Below are 18,768 nucleotides of genomic sequence, written 5' to 3'. Positions count from 1 at the left end.
TAAATGGCTGCCCACTGCTCCGGGTGTGTGTTCACGGTGTGTGTGTGTTCACTGCTGTGTGTGTGCACTTAGGATGGGTTAAACGCATAGCACTAATTCCTAGTATGGGTAACCATACTTGGCCACATGTCACATGTCACGTTATTGCGTATATGGCCGTATATGATGGCCATCGTGAGTGCGTTCCCTGCCTGGGGAAATCCCACACAGAATCCGCACTCACTGAGACGGATTGCTCCCATTGTGAGAGCATGAGTCTCGCTTCTCTGCGCTCGTGGATAGCTTCCTTTTCAGAAAGCGACTCCACCCCTCGCGCCCTCCCGTTTTCTTCCTCCCAGGAGCCTGTGAGGAAAAAACAGCGGGGCAGAGGATCACAGCGCTCAGATGCAAGCGAGCTTACGTCGGCTCAGGTCCCGCGTACCTCTCTCTATCTGCACAGAGAGGCTTCCCCCGTCCTCTTCGCCCAGCCTGACCAGCATCCCTTTGCCAGCGCGAGCGATCTGGTTTCATTCGGTGGAAGCGATGATGAGCTGCTGGATGACAACATGTCATTGGTAGCCTCGGACGCGGAGGAGCTGTCGGGCTCAACTGCCGACCAAGCACAGCGATGTCAAGCCCAGTATGGACGCCAAACTATTCCGTGTCCTCTTGATAGCCGTCGAGGGGCTGGATTTGGAATGGTCTCCACCAGAAGAACCCTCCCGCAGCCATCTGGATGAGTGGTTCCTGCCGGGGCGCCGTCAAGCCCCTTGTCAGTGATCCTCTCCTTTTTTTCCGGAGGTCCACGATGAGCTCACCAGATCGTAGCGCGCCCCAGACTCTGCATGCCTCCGTACTTCCGCTTCATCCACCCTCACCTCAGTCGACGGCGCTGAAAATAAGGGGTACGAGAAGCTGCCTCCGCTCGACGAGGCAGTGGCCGCGCACCTCTGCCCGCCCACTGCGATCGGCTGGAAGGCGAAGGCTGCCCATCCATCCAAGCCGTGTAGGACGACTTCAGCCCTTGCTGGACGCGCCTACTCCTTGGCTGGGCAAGCGGCCTCGGCGCTCCATTCAATGGAGGTTCTCCAGGTCTTCCAGGCCAAGCTCCTCACCAGCACGGACGAGTCTGGCCCGGACCCCGCGACACTCAGGGAGCTGAGAAGCGCGACATACCTGGCTTTGCATGCCACCAAGGCCACGGCTCAGGCTATAGGACGCTCCATGGCCAGCTTGGTGGTACTCGAGTGTCACTTATGGCTGACTTTAACGGACATCAAGGACGCCGACAAGGTCCCGTTCCTTGACGCCCCAGTCTCTCCCAACGGCCTGTTTGGGCCAGTGGTCGAAGACTTCGCTGAGCGTTTCACTCAGGCACAAAAGTCGTCCCAGGCCATGCGACACTTCCTGCCGAAACGCTCCAGCTCTACAGCTGCCTCGGGTCGCCCCAAGTCTGCGCCGACTCAACAGCCAACAAAGCCTGCACCTGCGGCTGCCACCGCCGCCCAGCCAGCCAAACCTGAGCCTCAACGACGTTCCCACTTGGCCAGATGCTACCCGTTTCCGAAGCGCCAGGGATCCCGGCCTAAGATAGCCTAAGATCGCCTAAGATCCGGCGCCTCCAGTGTCGTCCTGATCTAAGGGACAGAAAGAGGAGGGAGCCAAGTCTCGCTGCAGCTAGACCACCCCCCCAAGCTGCCTCTTGTGAGCCTCCAATCACCCTGTCCAGTTCCGGGTGCAGTCGGCGATGTGTTTGCTGCAAACTCTGGGCCCGTTCAAGCACCCAAGAGGTTATAACCGTTGTTATAGCGGGCAGAATATAACACAAACATTTTCAAAAAGAGAGCAGTTTTCCTCTTCCATTTCTCATGAGTACCGTGTCCCCTTGCAGCGACCAGGCACTCGAACCAATCCAACCCCTGTCTTCCCGGGCCGAGGCATGGCAAGCCATCCTCGGAGTGTCAGAGTGGGTTCTGAGGATAATAAAGCGAAGCTATACACTTCAATTCACTCGAAGACCCCCGCACTTCAGCGGAGTGGTCCCCACTTCGGTTCAGAGCAGAGACGCACACGTCCTGCGCTCCGAAGTGAAGAATCTGCTGGAAAAAGGAGCCATAGTGGTGGTTCCTCCGGCCCAGAGCGAGTCAGGCTTCTACAGGTTCCTATCGCAAATCCGCCCAGAGGACTGGTTATTTTCTCTGGACCTGAAAGACGCCTACTTTCACATCCAGATAGCCCCCCATCACAGGCCATTCTTGAGATTCGCCTTCGAGGGAGTGGCTTATCAATATACGGTCCTTCCCTTCGGGCTGTCCCTGGCTCCACACACTTTCACGAAGTGCATGGATGTGTCTCTTTCCTCTCTGAGGCAGAAGGGAATCCGCATTCTCACCTACCTCGATGACTGGCTCGTTCTGGCCCAGTCAGAGGCGGAGTCACTATCTCACAGAGCCCTTCTTCTCAGCCACTTAGAATGCCTGGGGCCCAGAGTGAACTTTGCCAAGAGTGCACTGTACCCCAGCCAATTAGTCTCGTTCCTGGGAACAGTGTTCGACTCGACTCAAATGAGAGCAGTGGTCACAACAGAACGCACTCTGACCATACAGCAGCTCGCGGCCTCCTTCAAGGCTGGTGCCTCTCGCCCCCTCAAGACATTACAGAAGCTGCTAGGCCTTATGGTTGCAGCGTCTCCAGTGCTACAATTGGGCCTGCTACGTATGCGCCCCCATCAGCACTGTCTGAAACCTCGGATTCCGTCCCACTCGTGGTATCACAGACGCCTGCTTATCAGGGTAAATCAGGCCTGCGTAACGGCCCTGACCCCCTGGCTGAATGCTCAGTGGATGGAACAGGGCGTTCCCCTGGGAATGGTCTGCAGGAGGAAGGTGGTTTCGACAGATGCTTCGAACATGGGTTGGGGAGCACTGTGCGAAGGGAAACCGACGTTCGGCCATTGGTCAAAAGCAGAGAGAAGTCTGCACATCAACTGCCTCGAAATGCTGGCGGTATGGCGGGCCTGTCAAACCTTTCTACCAGACCTGAGAGGACACCATGTCCTGGTCCGTTCGGACAGCATGACTGTGGTGTCCTACATAAATCACCAGGGGGTGCTGTCCTCGAGGCAGCTCCTTGTGCTAGTAGAGTGCCTCTTGGAATGGGCTCAGCTCAACCTGTGCTCGCTGAAAGCAGTGCACGTTCTGGGCAAACTGAACAAGGGAGCGGACATGTTGCCCCTCAAAAGAGTGGATGCTTCATCTGCAGACGGTTCAGAAAATTTGGGAAATCTTTGGCAAGGCGGAAGTAGACCTCTTCAGGAGAAAAAATGACTTTTTCCCATAGCGTCTTAAGCAAGACACAGTACTCGTTCCCGTATCTCAGGGAACTGAGGTTACGTTTGTAACCGAGTATGTTTTTATCTGGTTATCTTTCACACTGCTGCAACCACTATATTTCTTCCATTCTTTCCTTCCTATTTTTTTCCATTCCTTCCTTTCATTGTTTCGTCTTTTTTCTTCTTTCCTTTATTCCAAACTCTGTAAATTACCATAAAATTGACAGATTGACTTTTCTAGTAAATAAACCATACATTGTTAAAAATAAAGATTCCAAAATAGTTGTGAAAGGTTTTTTATAGAATCATATATGTCAATAATGTTCTCACAAGCAATGGCTTTCTGTCTTTTTGCAGTAATATTTACCATTATTTAACAAAATTTGTGTGGTTAAAATTGAGTCATTTTCAGTAGTAAAGATTTCTCTACAGATTTTGCAGCAGGTTCAAGTTGGTCACAAAGATTCACCTCGCTGACCAACAGAAAGTAGGGTGGAGTAATCGCGTCATCTCCTTCAGAATGTTATAATTGGTCCAAAGCAGACTTCTAAAGCAGATGTCAGTGTGTCTTGACTTTGTAAATGCTCATCTGGAATCGTATGCTTTGTTCACACATAGCATCAAAATGACAATTTACTGGTAATTTTGCCATTTCTCATCTTAGAAAATTGCCAGAAATGAAAGATCCTGTTCAAACGATCTCAAAACGGTAATTTTCCAACAAAGTTTGTACATGCAAAAGCCTCTCATGGTCTCCTCCTGATCTTCATTATTTTTTTCTCCTCTTTTTATTTTCTCCTCTCTTTTATATGCCCCTTCCTTCTTCCCTTCTTAAATTATTTCATTCTTCCCTTTATTGGTTCTTCTTTCTTTTTTCCTGCATAGTTCCTTCCTACTATCCATCCATTTTCATTGATTTTTTTCCTTCCATCCTTCTTTGCCCTTTCATTCTCTTCATTGTTCCCCTTTTCCTTCCTTATTTCTTCCTACATTTTCCTTATTGCCATCCATCCATCCTTCCTTCCTTCCTTCACCGTCCTTTTATTCCTGTCATTTCCCTTCCCTTCATTCTTCCTTCCAATAATCCATCAATCCTTCACTGTCATTTTCTTCCTTTCATTCTTCCTTCCTTCCTTCCTTCCTTCTGTTATATGTATGTTATTTTCCATCAACCTTTTTTGTAATGTTTTTGTCCCACTCTTCCTTCAGGCATATGTCATGCTCTGTTCATTCTACTGTACTTTAGTCTTTCTGTGTCCACTTCCTGTCTTTTTTCGTTGCCTGTTTTTGTGTTCCATAAAGTTCCTCTGACCTTGCTCTCTCCTTGTCACCTTATGTGTGACATTTCTCAAAGTCAAATGATCAAGAGAGCAATAAAGCTATAAATACCTTCACCTGTCAAATTTTTCACTGCCGAATGTCATATTAATAGATTTGTTAATAGATTATTTGATTTTATAAACTGCCAGGCTTGTATTTAAGACTGTTAACTCCTTAAATGCTCATTCCAGTTTGAAGGTGATTCTAGTATAGCATACAGTCTCTGTTGTAACAACATATGGCATAAGTTAAGACAATTTTAAAAGCACAAATTCCATCATAGACTGCTAGAAAATAATTTTTAAACTCATTTTAGTACTACAGTGAAGACAAATCAGTAAGATTTGAATCATTATGAGTTTTCCCTCCTGTCTCACAGGCATCGATTTAGTCTAATGGATTCTTAGAGTTATACAACAAAATGTATCGACCCTGTCAAAAAACCTCTGTTATTATGCTTGAATCGGATCATGCATTCATTAGGCAATGTCATATTCCTGCCAATATTGCATCTAGCTTAGGGCTCTGTGATCTTTCTCAACAAGCAAAAACACCCACCACAAACAACTAAAATAATGCAACACTCTTGTTTCAGTTAATAATAATACTAATGATTCCTCTCTGTTTTTCTATTTTCTCATAATGGTTTTTGCTTCTGTATTTATCTTCTGTCTTAGCTTTGTCTGAATCTGCTGGCCAAGGCAAGTTATTCTTTATTTCATTTACCACATCACTACATATTACTATTTTACCATATATATATATATATATATATATATAGTAAGCAAATGGCTTTATTTGTAATTTCTTATTGTTTTCCATCAGATGGAAAAGAGAAGGGATTGGAACCATTTGTATACGGTAAGAATCAATACTTACAAAGCTTACACAGGTCAATATTTACTTACATAACAAGGATTATGTCACTTTATAAGCAACATACTTCTCAAACAGCAAGTACCCAAAGATAGAGGAATATAGGCTAATAGGTATCTTGGCTTCCGTTACCTGTATAGTCACACTTCATACAGTCATATTCATCTGTGCCTTCAGAATGCAATTAAACCCTGATGCAGCATATCAAAATGAGGTCTAAATTAGATGTTTTTTATTTTTATTTTACACAGTATTTTGATAATCTCCAGACACTATTTAATATCTGAAAATTTGTGAATAGTCCTGAGTGACTTGACTAATTATATGGTAGTCGATGAAAAATACAGGGCAAAGTGTGCTCCGAAACATTTTGTATCCACTCAAACCACATTTGCAGCATGCGACCACATCACATTTGTAGTGTAAACACTAATATGTCTTGATGCGTCTTGGGCAACTGTGAAGGACCTGTCAATCAAATATGTGGTTAAACCAGGATCATTCCAGGTGTAAATAGAGCCTCACATGTAAAATAGTTCACATCAGATATGCTGTAATCACATCACACTCCTTAGGAACTTTGAGATGACACTATAAAGAAGAGAAAGATTAGAAAATGCCACTACGATTGTAGATACTACATCAAGCTGTTCAACAGTGGGCAGTCGTCAGGGAAGAAACCAAAAGGCCAGTTTCTATCTGACAGAGCTCCAGAGGTCTTTGGCTGCCCAGACATCAACAACCACTTCAGCACTACACAGGTTTGGCCTCTTTTGGAGAGTGGCTAGAGGCAAGCCACTTCTGAGTGAGGCCACAATTACAACATAATTACAACATAATTACAACAAAGTTTGCTAAAAGCAAAAACCTGCAATCTGCAGACAGATTATTTTGGAGTAACAAAATTCAGAAACAAAAATTCAGCTTAACACCCATGGATGGTGGGAACTCAGTGGTTAAAGTTACAATTGAGCAAGGTACCTTACCTCCAAATTGCTCCAGGGGATTTTTTTGGAAAATTGCTTTGGATATTGAATTTAAAGAGCAGGTCATATGGTATTTTAAAGTGTCCTAATATTGTGTTGGAGTCCCCTACAACAGGTTTAAATGCATCTAAGGTCAGAAAAAATTGTAATTTTATCAGAATATACATTTAAAATTAGAGTAATTTGCCAATGATTTCTAAACGGTTCGTTCCAAGCAAGTTCGGAGCAAACCCCTCCCTTCCATAAGCCTACTCTGCTCTGATTGGTCAGCTGGCCAAGCCTGCTGTGATTGGCACAGAGAGGATTCCTTGAGCAAGTTAGCGAGTGCTACCATTGACAAAGCACCTTTGCATAAAACAATAATATAGTGCTCCAATCCGTTCTTATAATAATGACATAAAATACTAAAACACTTATGCAAGCGAATGCCCACAGCTAAAGTTAAGCTGCTAAACTGTGGACACTTAAAACAATAATGGTGGATATGTTAGCCGAGTGATAACGTGACTAACTGATGAAACAATACAGTTTGTAAACCAAAATATGTCTACTGTAATGTTTGAAGAATGACAGACAAAAGACGCTCTTTGTCTTAACTTTTTAATCAGAACAGCTGTATCACAGGCGCACCAGCCTAACTCGCTCGTCTCTCCCGCATTAACCCTATAACTGCCGGTGCAGCAAAATAAACAGCAATTTCACAATGATTATAAAGTCTGTGCGCTACACTACATTCTTTATTATTAAACGAAGTAATTAGAACAACGTCAGTCTACATTAATCGACACATTCTTAGGAAATAGTGGGTTCAAAGCGACTTATCAGAACTACTTCAGTAAGACTTCCAGTGCTTTACCTGGAAACCTAAAGCTGCACTAGGTGTACATCACATATTAGCACAAAAACTTGATATTTTGAGCACTCAATTGAATATGTACACATAACGTATCAATCGTACTTACAGGTTGTGCTTCGGAGAGCTTGTTAGTTCAAATTAAGAAGATAGAAAAAGCCAACGAAGTTAAAAGCCAAGATTAGAGAAGTAGTCCTAGGTAAAATGACATGCACACAACAAAAGGTTCGAATTGTATTTTTGTGGTATCCTTGACTTGAACACAGCATCTTCTCAACATGATGTAAACACACTAACTAGTGGAAGTGTTTGTGGGCAGGTCAGACTCTGTTCGTATTTCGCGGGCAGGCGGGGATTATGCAAATGTGTTACCAAGTGACATATACCGGAAACAGGCAAAAGATTCGAAAATATGACGACCGAAGGATGGCAAGGAAAATAGAGGACGCAATGTCTCGTTCCCTTCTCAGGGAACCATGGTTACATACGTAACCTGAGACATTCCCTTCCGAGAGAACTTTGAACTGCGTCCTCTAGAGGTTGCTATGGGGAACGGTATACCCACTCTACCATGCTGAGGGGAGTGCATGCCAGAATCCACGGCGAGCACTAAGTACCAACTCTACCATAGCCATGGGAGTTGCCCTAAGGACGTCTTGATGGCTGTCAGTGACATTATCCCCTTCGGCTAAGGGCCTGAGCTGCAAACCCTAAATAACCTACCTGTTGAGGGCTGGGCTAGGAAGCCCAAGCCTAGGGCAGAGCTCCAGGCTTGGAATCAGAAGAAAGAGATTCCTTTAAGGGGATACGGCCAGGTGTCTAAAAACCAAACTAGACCCTGGCCTGCCACCCAGGGGGCTACCGCCGGTTCTGAATAAACCTGCTAAAATAACTGACTCAACAGATCTTTGGTAGCAACACCCTGCTCAGAAATGTATCAACAGAGATACATAAGTTGAGTGGAGCCCAAGGCAAGAACTGGGGCTTAAACCAACTCAGAGAAAGGGAATGAGACTGACAGCGCGTAACCCTTACCATACAGGATTTTAGAAAGTGTGCAGAATGCATAGCATGCACACTTACCACAATGTGGATTTTGAAAGTCTACAGAAGCTCAGCATGTGCATTTACCATAGCATGGATTTAGAAACACCGTTGCTTAAGGGGTAACCGAGGCTGTATTAAACCAGCCTAGGTGCCCTACGTGACTGTGGCACACTCACAGAACAGAATCCGAAGCATCTGCTCACAGAAGCCTAGAAGGGAGCGGCGCGCTTGCAAGAGGCCCTTCATGGTGAGGGGAGCACAGCTAGCTCACTTAACAAGAAACCCGCCAGGGAGGCAGGAGATGGCCCAGCCGCCTGGCATGATTGCTATCCGGAGCTCAAAAGAGCGGAGGCCCAACTTAAAAAATAGAAGGGGGACTCAGACGCTCAGATCGAGAGGGGCGTGCTCATATGAAAACCCCAAGGGCACTGCTAAGCTCGACCCACAAGGAGAGCGGCTCAACAGGGAGGCGGGGAGAGCTGACGACCTGAGGCTGCTACTCAATGGAGCTCAAACGAGTGGAGGACTCGATGAGGGAAGTCCACAGATGCTCAAACGGGAGTGGCAGGCTCAAGACAACTCTCTGAGGTGAGGGGAGCACTGCCTGGCTTGACCCAAATAGCACTGGGGTCCGGACCATCAATAGGTCTGAGTAGCGCTGCAGAGAAAGGCTAGTTAGTGAATACACAAAAAAACTAGCAATAGAGTAGATGAAATGGATTGTATTCACCAACCATCGCTCCCACACATGGCTCATGGACATAAACTGGAGGCGAAGACCGAAGAGCACTGGGGTCCGGATCATCCGTAGGTAGTTCTAAGAGACATAGTAACTAGCCAAAACATCATAGGTCCAGCATAAAAGACTGCAATGCAAGTGCAGGAGGTCTCCTACCTAACCTCAGTCAGGAGGGAAGATTTTTAGGGGAATTAAGGGAAGGAAGATGAGAACAGATGTAATACTCCCAGAGGGAGGTGAGTAGATGGGTCAGGTTTTACTCTGGTCCAGATGAGAGCGTTGAGAACGCCTAGTCTGGATCACCTCCCTCAAATCTTGCTTGTCACCCTTAGACCCACACCCCTTATGAGCCCTACCCGCAGGCAGGGGAGGGGAGCGAGTCATGACACTAGTCTTCTGAGCCCGCCTTTGATCCTTAGATCGAGACGGGCCAAGACCCCTTTGATATTCAGGCTCAGACCTGGACCTTCATGGAATGAAGGATTTAAAGGCAGCCGAGCGCGACTTGGCTGACAGAAAACTGACGTGTCAAGAAGAAAGCCCTTCTTTTTCAACCTGATATCCGCCAGATTCACCTACAGATGTCTCTCCATAACCACGATGGCCGCCATGGATCTGCCAATGGCAGTGGCGGCCAGCTTAGTGGCATGGAGAGCAAGATCTGTGGTGCAACACAACTCAGCCACCTCATCAGGGGATAGACCCTGACCCTTATCCAGGCCTTTCAGCAGATCAGCCTGATAAGCCTGAAGAACCGCCATGGTATGCAACGAGGCTGCAGCCTGACCTGCTGCAGCCTGTATGCCCTGCCATTCAAACGAGATGTATCCTGAAGGGGTTTGGATGGCAGGGAGGGAGCCTTAAGAGAACATGTCTCCCCCAAAGAGAGATAGCAGGCCAACGTCTCTTCAACAGGGGGCATCTTCTCATAACCATTCTCACGCATCCCCTCGATGCTGGCATAACTAATATGCTGGAATCTATGGATGCGAGACGAGAATGGATTTTTCCAAGCCTTCTCGATCTCTACATGAAGATCAGAAGAAATTGAAGGCTCACCTAAACTGGAGGGCTATGGCTAGAAATAAAACGCTCGTTGAGGTGGCCTCGAGGCGTCACTTTCTTGGCCTGCTTCCACGGCAAGTCAAGCTTCACCGTGGCGCGATCTATAACCTCAAGCAGCTCATCATATGCGGGGCAGGAGGATTGGGAGGACTCAGTCTCGACTTCTTCGTCCTCACTTGACATCTCCTGCTCATCCTGGCTTTGAGCCAGCAGAGCACTAGCCGCTGGATCAGATGATGGAAGAGAGATGGCATCATCGTCCAGCAGCTCACTCTCGTCCGTGACTGATGAGTGCGAAAGGCAAAGACCCTTTTTCAACTCATCAGCCAGGTACATCTGCGATCCCTACGAGCTAATTTTCCTCCATGCCTCAGCAGCGGAAGGTCCTGAACCACGGGGAGCTGGTGCTGTCCCTCCTTCCTCGAAAGGAGAGACAAACGAGAGCGGCGCTTTTTCATAGGAAAACGCTCACAGTGCATGCAAACTGCCCCCTCGAGGACATCGCACACGTGCTCTTCGCCCAAACACAAGACACAAAGATCGTTTGTGTCATCAGGTGTCAAATAACGAGGACACGGATCCACACACTTCTTAAACGCCTTACTAGTGCTCGCCATGGTAAAAAATAATAATTGTTCTTACCGGAAATCCATGCTTCAAACAAAACTGTCCTTGAAGACGAAGAAGAGGATGATGTGTTCTCCCAGCACCCTTTTATACTGTGGTCGCGCCAGGTGATGACATCACAGGCTGTCGCCGGCAAATGTTATTGTCGTGTTTAGATGTATGCTTCAGACACCAATCACGCTGAAGGCATTCCCCATAGCGACCTCTAGAGGATGCAGTTCGAAGTTCCCTCGGAAGGGTGGCTTTTGGCTTTCCTCAGCCAGATCCCAGACTAAAATTGCAAATCTATGGTGACAAATATCTATACTGTAAAAAAAAAATGTCTTGTTTTAAATAAAATAAAAATGATTGGAGTATAATTTGTATAAGAAGATACTATTTCAGTCTTCCTACTTCAAAATGTCATGTTTAATTCAATGTGTTACTTGCCATTTCTGTCTACATAGAATATTCCAGATTTTGCACTTTTTTTCAAAGAAAAATACATTTCTTCATAACTTTTAATTAAAATGCAGTAAATAATTATCCCTGATAAAATACCATTTAAAGTCCAATCCTACATTTATTTTTTTATCTTTAAATATCCTGTTTCATCTGAGAATGTTGTACTATACAAGTAAACTGGTTTGCAAACTGAAATTGTTTGTTTGTGTGTGTGTGTGTGTGTGTGTGTGTGTGTGTGTGTGTGTGCGTGTGTGTGCATTTTCCACATAAGCTTGAGTCTTTCTTCAAAGAAAACTCCAAAAATTTAAATTCTTTATTTCTCAACCAGACTATGAGAGTTTGAGGATCGGGGGTCTGGCGTTTGCTGTGGTGCTGTTTGCTCTGGGAGTGCTCCTTATTCTCAGTAAGAAACATGTTTTTAATTAATTATTTTTAATTCATCATCTTCATTCAGAAGCTAAATCGTGCCGAAATTAGTGTAAAACAAAAAAGATCAGAGCACAATAGCTAAACTGAGCTGCCGCACAATATATCATTATACAGCAGTGCTTTTATTCAACTGAGCATTAGATGATGTTTTATTATGAAACAGAGATGCATGAATATATGTCACACTCAGTGGCAGAGATATAAATGAAGACATGCTTGCTATCAACATTTCATTCGGGTTACAGAAATAACATATGTAAGGGATTATTATCCCTTATTATCCCAGTCATTATCACAAAATAATAAATAAATAAATAAAATCACAAAAATAAAATCGTTTATATGGTTTGACATTCATCTGTTTGATCTAAATCGTTTTGCTTGTGTGCACCCTGCAGGCCGCAGATGCCGCTGCAGTATCAACCAGAAGCCCAGGCTAGTCATATACAGCTTCTATTATTTGCTGTCATGTGTTGCATGTGTTTATAACCATCAGTTATAATTTTCTTTGTACTATATATTTTCTCAGGGCTCCGGGAGATGAAGAAGCTCAAGCAGAGAACCTCATCGTCTCCAAGGGTGAGATTCAGTACTATCTCTTGTAATACACGTTGGTCATCTTTAAGAACAATTTTAACTGTTCTTTTATTATTCTTCTTTTATTAAGCCAAGGAGACCCCTAAAGCAGAGAACTGAAACAACCCAGGTACAGAGACTTTCCTTATGAAAGTGTGATTATGGAATCAGAAATGACCAAAAATGCAGAGAGCTTGCTGTATTATGTAATATCGGCTTTATTTCTTCTCAGTGCTGCTGAACACATAGCTGTGGCGGAACGACTTCACTGATGCTGCGGAGGGTGATGATGATGAAGCTGATTCCAGACCATGGCTATGAGAGGATATAGAGGAGACAGAGATTTGTGGGGGGAGGCAACTATGACTTGGATTTTTAATGGGCCAGTGTCTTGTACGTAGACCTCTAGTCCTGTCACGTGAACAGTAACCGTATCCGTCTTTTTGTCTGTGCCCTTTTGCAACAGTCCGTCTTGAGTGAGTTGTTTTAGCAAAACTAGCCACTTTCTGCCGTTCATTCTTAACATTTTTGGCTCCCTCCCAGTCAAATTTGTGCGTGCGGTTTAAAGGAACAGTTCACCCAAAAATTAATATTCTCATTTCGTTCCAAACCTGTATGCAGTTATTTATTTGTTTTATGTTGAACACAAAAAGAGATAATATTAAATATTCTTATAGCCCTTATTATATAATGACAAAACCTAAGAAAAAGATTTAAAAAAAAAAAAAAAACCACCATAATTTTCATTTTTGGATGAACTGTCTCTTTAAAACAATTTTGTTTTAACGTCCAACAGTGAAAAACTATTACTGTTATTGTTGGTGAGACCACTTGTTATTGTTATTTGTGTCGCACCTGCTGTTTTTTTCTCTTGTAGATTGTATAGATTATTTGCACACATATTTAAAGTATTTAATATAAGTAAGTATTGATTCATATGTGATGCAGAATATACATTTGAATATACAGTGTATGCATGTGTGTATGAATAGATCCTGTAGAGCTTGTATGAATGCGTGTGTGTGTGTGTGTATATTTACGCCCACATTCAGGGCTCCTCCTCCCGACAATCTTTCGATCGTTTTACCCAGACCAAGCACAAAAACAACACAGTGCCACCACTGTACCACACTGTCCTCTGATCAGCTGCAACACTGCCCCAATTCGGACCCATAGTCTAAACGTCTTCGGCCTAAGAGCGAGACCGCAGAAGCAGTTCACTTCACCATAGTGCCACAACCCTGTGTCCTTTACCTTTACTATCACACGTCTTCTGTAGCCTACATATTAACTTTCTTAAAGGAATAGTTCACCCAGAAATGTAAATATTTTATTATCGTCTACTCACCCTCATGTCATTAAAACTTAACAAACAAGATGGTTGCCGTTGCTATGTGGAGCACAAAAGAAGATATTTTGCTGAATGTCCAAGCAGCTGTTTTCCATACAGTAAGGTAAAGCATAAAGTATACTAGCGCATGTGCAGACTGAACTTTATTTGTTTGCGAACGCAGTTAGTAAACACATGCACATAAGGGAAGTTTCATTCTTGTTTAGTGTCTGTGCTATGTCTATCTAAAAGTTACGAGCAAAAAAAACCCAAAAAAACATTGTTGTCTTTTGAAAGTAGTTTCTTATTTGATGGTGAAACAACAAGCCAGGACAGTGTTGCCACCTAGTGGACAAACTAAACAGTGCAAAATATGCATCTAGAAAAATCTGCATCTAGTAGCATTTGTATAACACAGTTTTACTACAAATACCATGGTTACACTATGGTTTTTGTAGCAAAACCATGGTTAATTTGTGGTAACCATGTTTTGTTTTTTTTTGTAGTAAAACCGTGGTTAATTTTCGTAAGGGTGGGACTTTGGTGCAAACAAAAAGCACCATAAAACTAATATAAAAGTATTTAATATGACTTGTATTTAACATGATGATATATACGCAAGGAACAGACTGAAATTTAAATAATTATTTGCTGAAAATCTCCAATGTAGCTCTCAAATCTCTTCCAGCGTTCTTCTACGTTAGTGTGCACATTTTGCGTGATCAACTCTGCGCCATATTTTAACGTAAGCCAGTGTGAATGAGATAGATGGGAAGGTTTTCAGCAAGCGACTTAAATTTCGATCTGACACTTCAGAGCTATGGTGAACTTGGTTTTCAAATCACATGAGGTTGCGTAAACAATGACAGACTATTGATTCTTGGGCGAACTAACTCTTTAATATCACTCATATTTATAAACACTGTTCAATGGGGCCAAAATGTCGGCCTCTAAAGAGACCAACCTTTGCATTTGTGTGCGTCTTCGTACGTATGTGTGTGTGTTGTTCCGCACATCACTTGCTGTGATAAACCTATGAGAGCTGTAGAAATGTAGGTCAGTTTATAAAGAGAGAAGCGTTTCACAGAATATTAATCACATGTATTCAAGAACACAGTCTAACGCTACAGATGCTTCGCTATTAGAGAGGAATTTAATACATATTAGTCTCATATCTGTGCAGCTGCTGTGTATGGCCGCTCTTTGTGCTTCGAAATAAATAAAGTCTTTGTTTGACACAGGCATCGGTGTGTGGATTCGTTTTTGTTTTTTGAAGCATCTGAACAGAGATGCCAAGCCTCAGTCAATCTATCTTCTTCTGGTTCTTTTAAAAAGGTAATACATCACCTGCTAAAAAGATGGCTCTCTTCAGTACGTCAGGTAAAAATGTATTTAAGACCATTTGGACTCAGTTATCCATCAGAATGATCGATTTGACACCATTGTAGCGTCTTGTACCGTGTTGTCGACTAAAAATGAGGATCTGAAGTCAATTACCGACATCTGAAAGCTCTCTGAGGTCCGTTGTTTATAGCCTACTTCAAAGTCGAGACAGAATATGGCCACGATCACTCCCAGCATTTTATACTATGATGTAATTGGACTTCCCTTGGGCAATGACTCCAAAGGTTGGGCTCAGTGGTATTTTATCATAGTTTGAAGGCCAGTGTTTATGGGCTAATAAATGTGTTTCAAAGAATGGTTGGGCGGTCAGATTTACGAATGCTCTGGGAGGCAGGGAGGGGTAGAGGGATGAAATAAACCTGGACTAAAGACACACTCTCACAGTAGTCAAGACCTCAGGAGGAAGTGGAGCTTTCCACAGTATACAGGTGAGCTGAGATGGTAACTGTGTTATTATGGATTTCTGCAGAATGTTAAACATCAGAATTTGTAAAATGGTCAGATTTGACAAGGACAATGCGTTTTTATTGGTTTATGTTCATGACATGACAACTGAGGTTTGGGACATTTGGGGCATGTTAGGTTGCATGTTCATGCTCATGTTCTTCTCAAAATTTGCTTTGTAGGGGTCACAGAGAACTCTAGTTTCAAAATGACTATTCTATTACTCTTAAATTATTTTTAAAGGTTTTACTGACTAAGCTTAGTCAAAAGATATATATATATTTTTTTTTATTAATCTTTAACTCTCTGATTTTTTATTATTTTTATTTTGTTTATTTTTCAGGCTGCTTGATATCTAGCATGATAACTAAATTTGGGGTCAAAATATACATGTTGAAAAATACAATAAAACAAATCCAAATGGATAAGCGGATAAGTATAATTTTGAGGCCAGTGTAATCCATACAAGTTAAAGAAAAAATCGAATTAAATACATTTCATTCATTTTTGAGTCACTTTAAATAGCATTTAAGCAAATACAATAAAACAAATCCAAAAGGATAGCAAGTTAGCATTTTGGGGTCAATTTAAGCCAATAACATTTTTAAAAATACAATAAAACTAATTCTAATGGACACGTGGTAGCAGTTAGCATTATTTTAGCATATTAAAATTAATTGGATTTATTGAAATAAATAATTTTGGGGTCAACTTGCTACAGTAACATAATAAAAATTACTATAATGTCACTTGCTGTGATAAACATATATACATCAATATTCTATACACACACACACACACACACAAAATAGACAAATTGTAGGATGATGCATTAATTGCAGTTATTAATGTTGGGGTCAGTGTCATCCATGCAATACAAAAATACAATAAAAATAAAGAAATAACATTAATGTGGGGTAAATTTGATATGGTAACATAGTTATGACCTTAAGCCTGTAAAAATGCACTGCATGCATTAATTGCAATGAATAATTTAGCTTATATGTTATATACCAGAGACACTTACTTACAAGACATTTTGAGTAGCACTTTATAGTGTTCATGTTACAAAGTTTTTGTCACTAGTCAGTAAGTATGTGTAATTGTGTAATTGTGGGTGGTGTGGTGCAGTGGTTAAAGGTTAGATTAAGAGAGTTTGCTTGTTTGAGCAAGGAATGAACAATAAGCCAAAACCACTGTGCCCTAGAGCAAAGCATTACAAAAAAAGTTAATATCATGGTCCTGAAGTGTTTGTTTGTCTGACAAGATCTGCATGTAGAATTGAAAAGCAAACTGCCCTGACTGAGGCTTTATGAGTCACATTCTCTTCAAAGCAGCATGAGTTAATCATTACTTGTGAGATATGGATTGGGAAGGGAATCATTATAATAATCCTTAAGAAAGCCTGGAGGAACTGAAATAAGAGAAATGCTGATGGTCTGCAAATAAACCTTTCTTAAAAAAAATTGTGGCTGTATGGCTGTTCTTGAGTTGAGCTGTATGATTCTTTCTGTTCTTCAGATCAGTGTATTGGTTTCAGGGTTCTTTAAAAATTTTAATTAGAATATTTTGTGCTTCTGATACATTTTATTATATAGTATATACTATATAGACTAAATGAAAATAGTAATAGTATAAAATTGTGTACAGATTTTGAATGTATTATGAGGGTTAAACCTATTGCAAGGGTATGGAAGGCAGGTGGGGCCAAAATAATTAAATGGACCGTGTGAAATTTGACTGTCAGCACATACTGTTTTTTTCTGCATTAACGGAACAACACACAGAGCAGCCAGTTAAAATATCTGCATATGCAATATTATGGTTGGTATATACGTATACAAACATCAGATGTCGTAATGGTATACTGGTATGCTTGTATGCAAACATCAAATGGTATATTTGTTCATGAGGGATAATCCATTTGTACATTGTGGGTGGTATCAGTTTTATATCATGATTTGTCTTTTCCTTTTTAGTTGTTTAACATTATTTATTACACTCTAAAAAATGCTGGGTTGTTTCAACCCAACTTTGGGTCAAATATGGACTAACCCAGCTGTTGGGAAAATGTTTTACATTACATTTTTAACCCACAAGTTGGGTTAGTCCATATTTGACTCAAAGTTGAGTTGAAACAACCCAGCATTTTTTAGAATGTAGGTAGAAAAGTCTTAATTTACATTGTAACATTAATTAATTTACTCTAACACAGTAGATATCAGTAAAGCAATAGCGCAAAGAACAAAATAAAAAATCCATATGTGGATAAATCTAAAGGTAAAACTGATTTTAAAAGTATTACACGTTCAAACGCGGCCAGAATATGTGCATTGAGAGGCACGTTCAAAGTCATCATCTTAACGTGATATATCTTCTGCATCTATATACTTATAATAAATGTGGCTAAAACTAACACCTAAACACACCAGAATGTAATTGTTTACACATATAAAGGAAACGTTCAAAATTGCTGCATGTTGACAAATTTCACGTGTCCCATTTAAAGACTTTTGCACCCATCCGCCTTCCATACACGAGTTCCGCCAGTAGTGGGCACTCGTGAAACGAAAACAATGAAGTACATCCAAGTCAAATGACAGGCTAGGTGTCAGCGAGGACAGTGCATAAAAAGCGATGTGGAATTTTAGTGAACGTTTACGAAATTACGAGAAAAGGGGATTATTGCTTTTTAGCAGCAACAAATTAACGTGTACAAATTAATTACAACAGAGATATATCATTCACTACAGTGAATTCAGCTCAAATACACTGAACTGCATGCAGTTATTTTAAGCGCTAAGTAAGGTCTCTTTGATTATAATTATTTATATATATAAATAATATAAATATTATTATGATTTACATTACCAGTTTTGCCATTCCGCATCGTGACCCACAGACAGCAGCCATGTCTTCTGGAGCAGGTGAGTCTCATTTTTAAGAGTTTGCTTGCACTGTTGTACTTGTATTCTGCTCTCTCCTTCACACTGTTAATGAAAGCTGGAGAGAGAATGTGTCCATAAAAGTCAGTCCTCCACTGGGAGACTGTCTCAGACAGAGGGACTGTGCTGTGATATAAATATAGAATAAAACATTTAAAAACAATCACAGCATTATGGGTTTATGGTATGTTATTGCACCAATTGTGCATACAAGTTTTATGATGGCTGATTTTATGAATATGGGTGTTTCTGCAATGTTGTATTGTGTATTCTACAACTGATGTAATATGTTTAATATCCTTCTGCCTTGGAAATTACATTTTAAACATATTTGGATGTTTAACACACACACACACACACACACACACACACA

The 18,768-nt window shown here is 42.0% G+C and overlaps 2 protein-coding genes across 2 annotated transcripts in view; both read left to right on the top strand.

The window, feature by feature from the left end:
- Positions 1–12,891, top strand: part of LOC107699233 (FXYD domain-containing ion transport regulator 6-like) — a 25,438-nt gene extending 12,547 nt beyond the window's left edge. Inside the window, exons 3-9 of the mRNA XM_016500433.1 lie at positions 5,308–5,331; positions 5,456–5,491; positions 11,596–11,670; positions 12,095–12,131; positions 12,226–12,275; positions 12,364–12,402; positions 12,505–12,891. Of these exons, the coding sequence (XP_016355919.1) occupies positions 5,308–5,331; positions 5,456–5,491; positions 11,596–11,670; positions 12,095–12,131; positions 12,226–12,275; positions 12,364–12,392 (251 nt within the window). The 3' untranslated portion in view covers positions 12,393–12,402; positions 12,505–12,891. The remainder of the gene's footprint in view (positions 1–5,307; positions 5,332–5,455; positions 5,492–11,595; positions 11,671–12,094; positions 12,132–12,225; positions 12,276–12,363; positions 12,403–12,504) is intronic.
- A 1,651-nt stretch (positions 12,892–14,542) lies between these two features.
- LOC107699211 (sodium/potassium-transporting ATPase subunit gamma-like) overlaps positions 14,543–18,768 on the top strand; it is a 24,604-nt gene continuing 20,378 nt past the window's right edge. The window contains exon 1 of the mRNA XM_016500408.1: positions 14,543–14,578. Coding sequence (XP_016355894.1) covers positions 14,543–14,578 — 36 coding nt within the window. The remainder of the gene's footprint in view (positions 14,579–18,768) is intronic.

This window comes from Sinocyclocheilus anshuiensis, unplaced genomic scaffold (genome assembly GCF_001515605.1).
Source record: "Sinocyclocheilus anshuiensis isolate Anshui unplaced genomic scaffold, SAMN03320099.WGS_v1.1 scaffold242, whole genome shotgun sequence".
Taxonomy (NCBI): Eukaryota; Metazoa; Chordata; class Actinopteri; order Cypriniformes; family Cyprinidae; genus Sinocyclocheilus; species Sinocyclocheilus anshuiensis.
The sequence above is the reverse complement of the archived record's forward strand: the minus strand, read 5'-3'. Positions and strand labels throughout refer to the sequence as shown.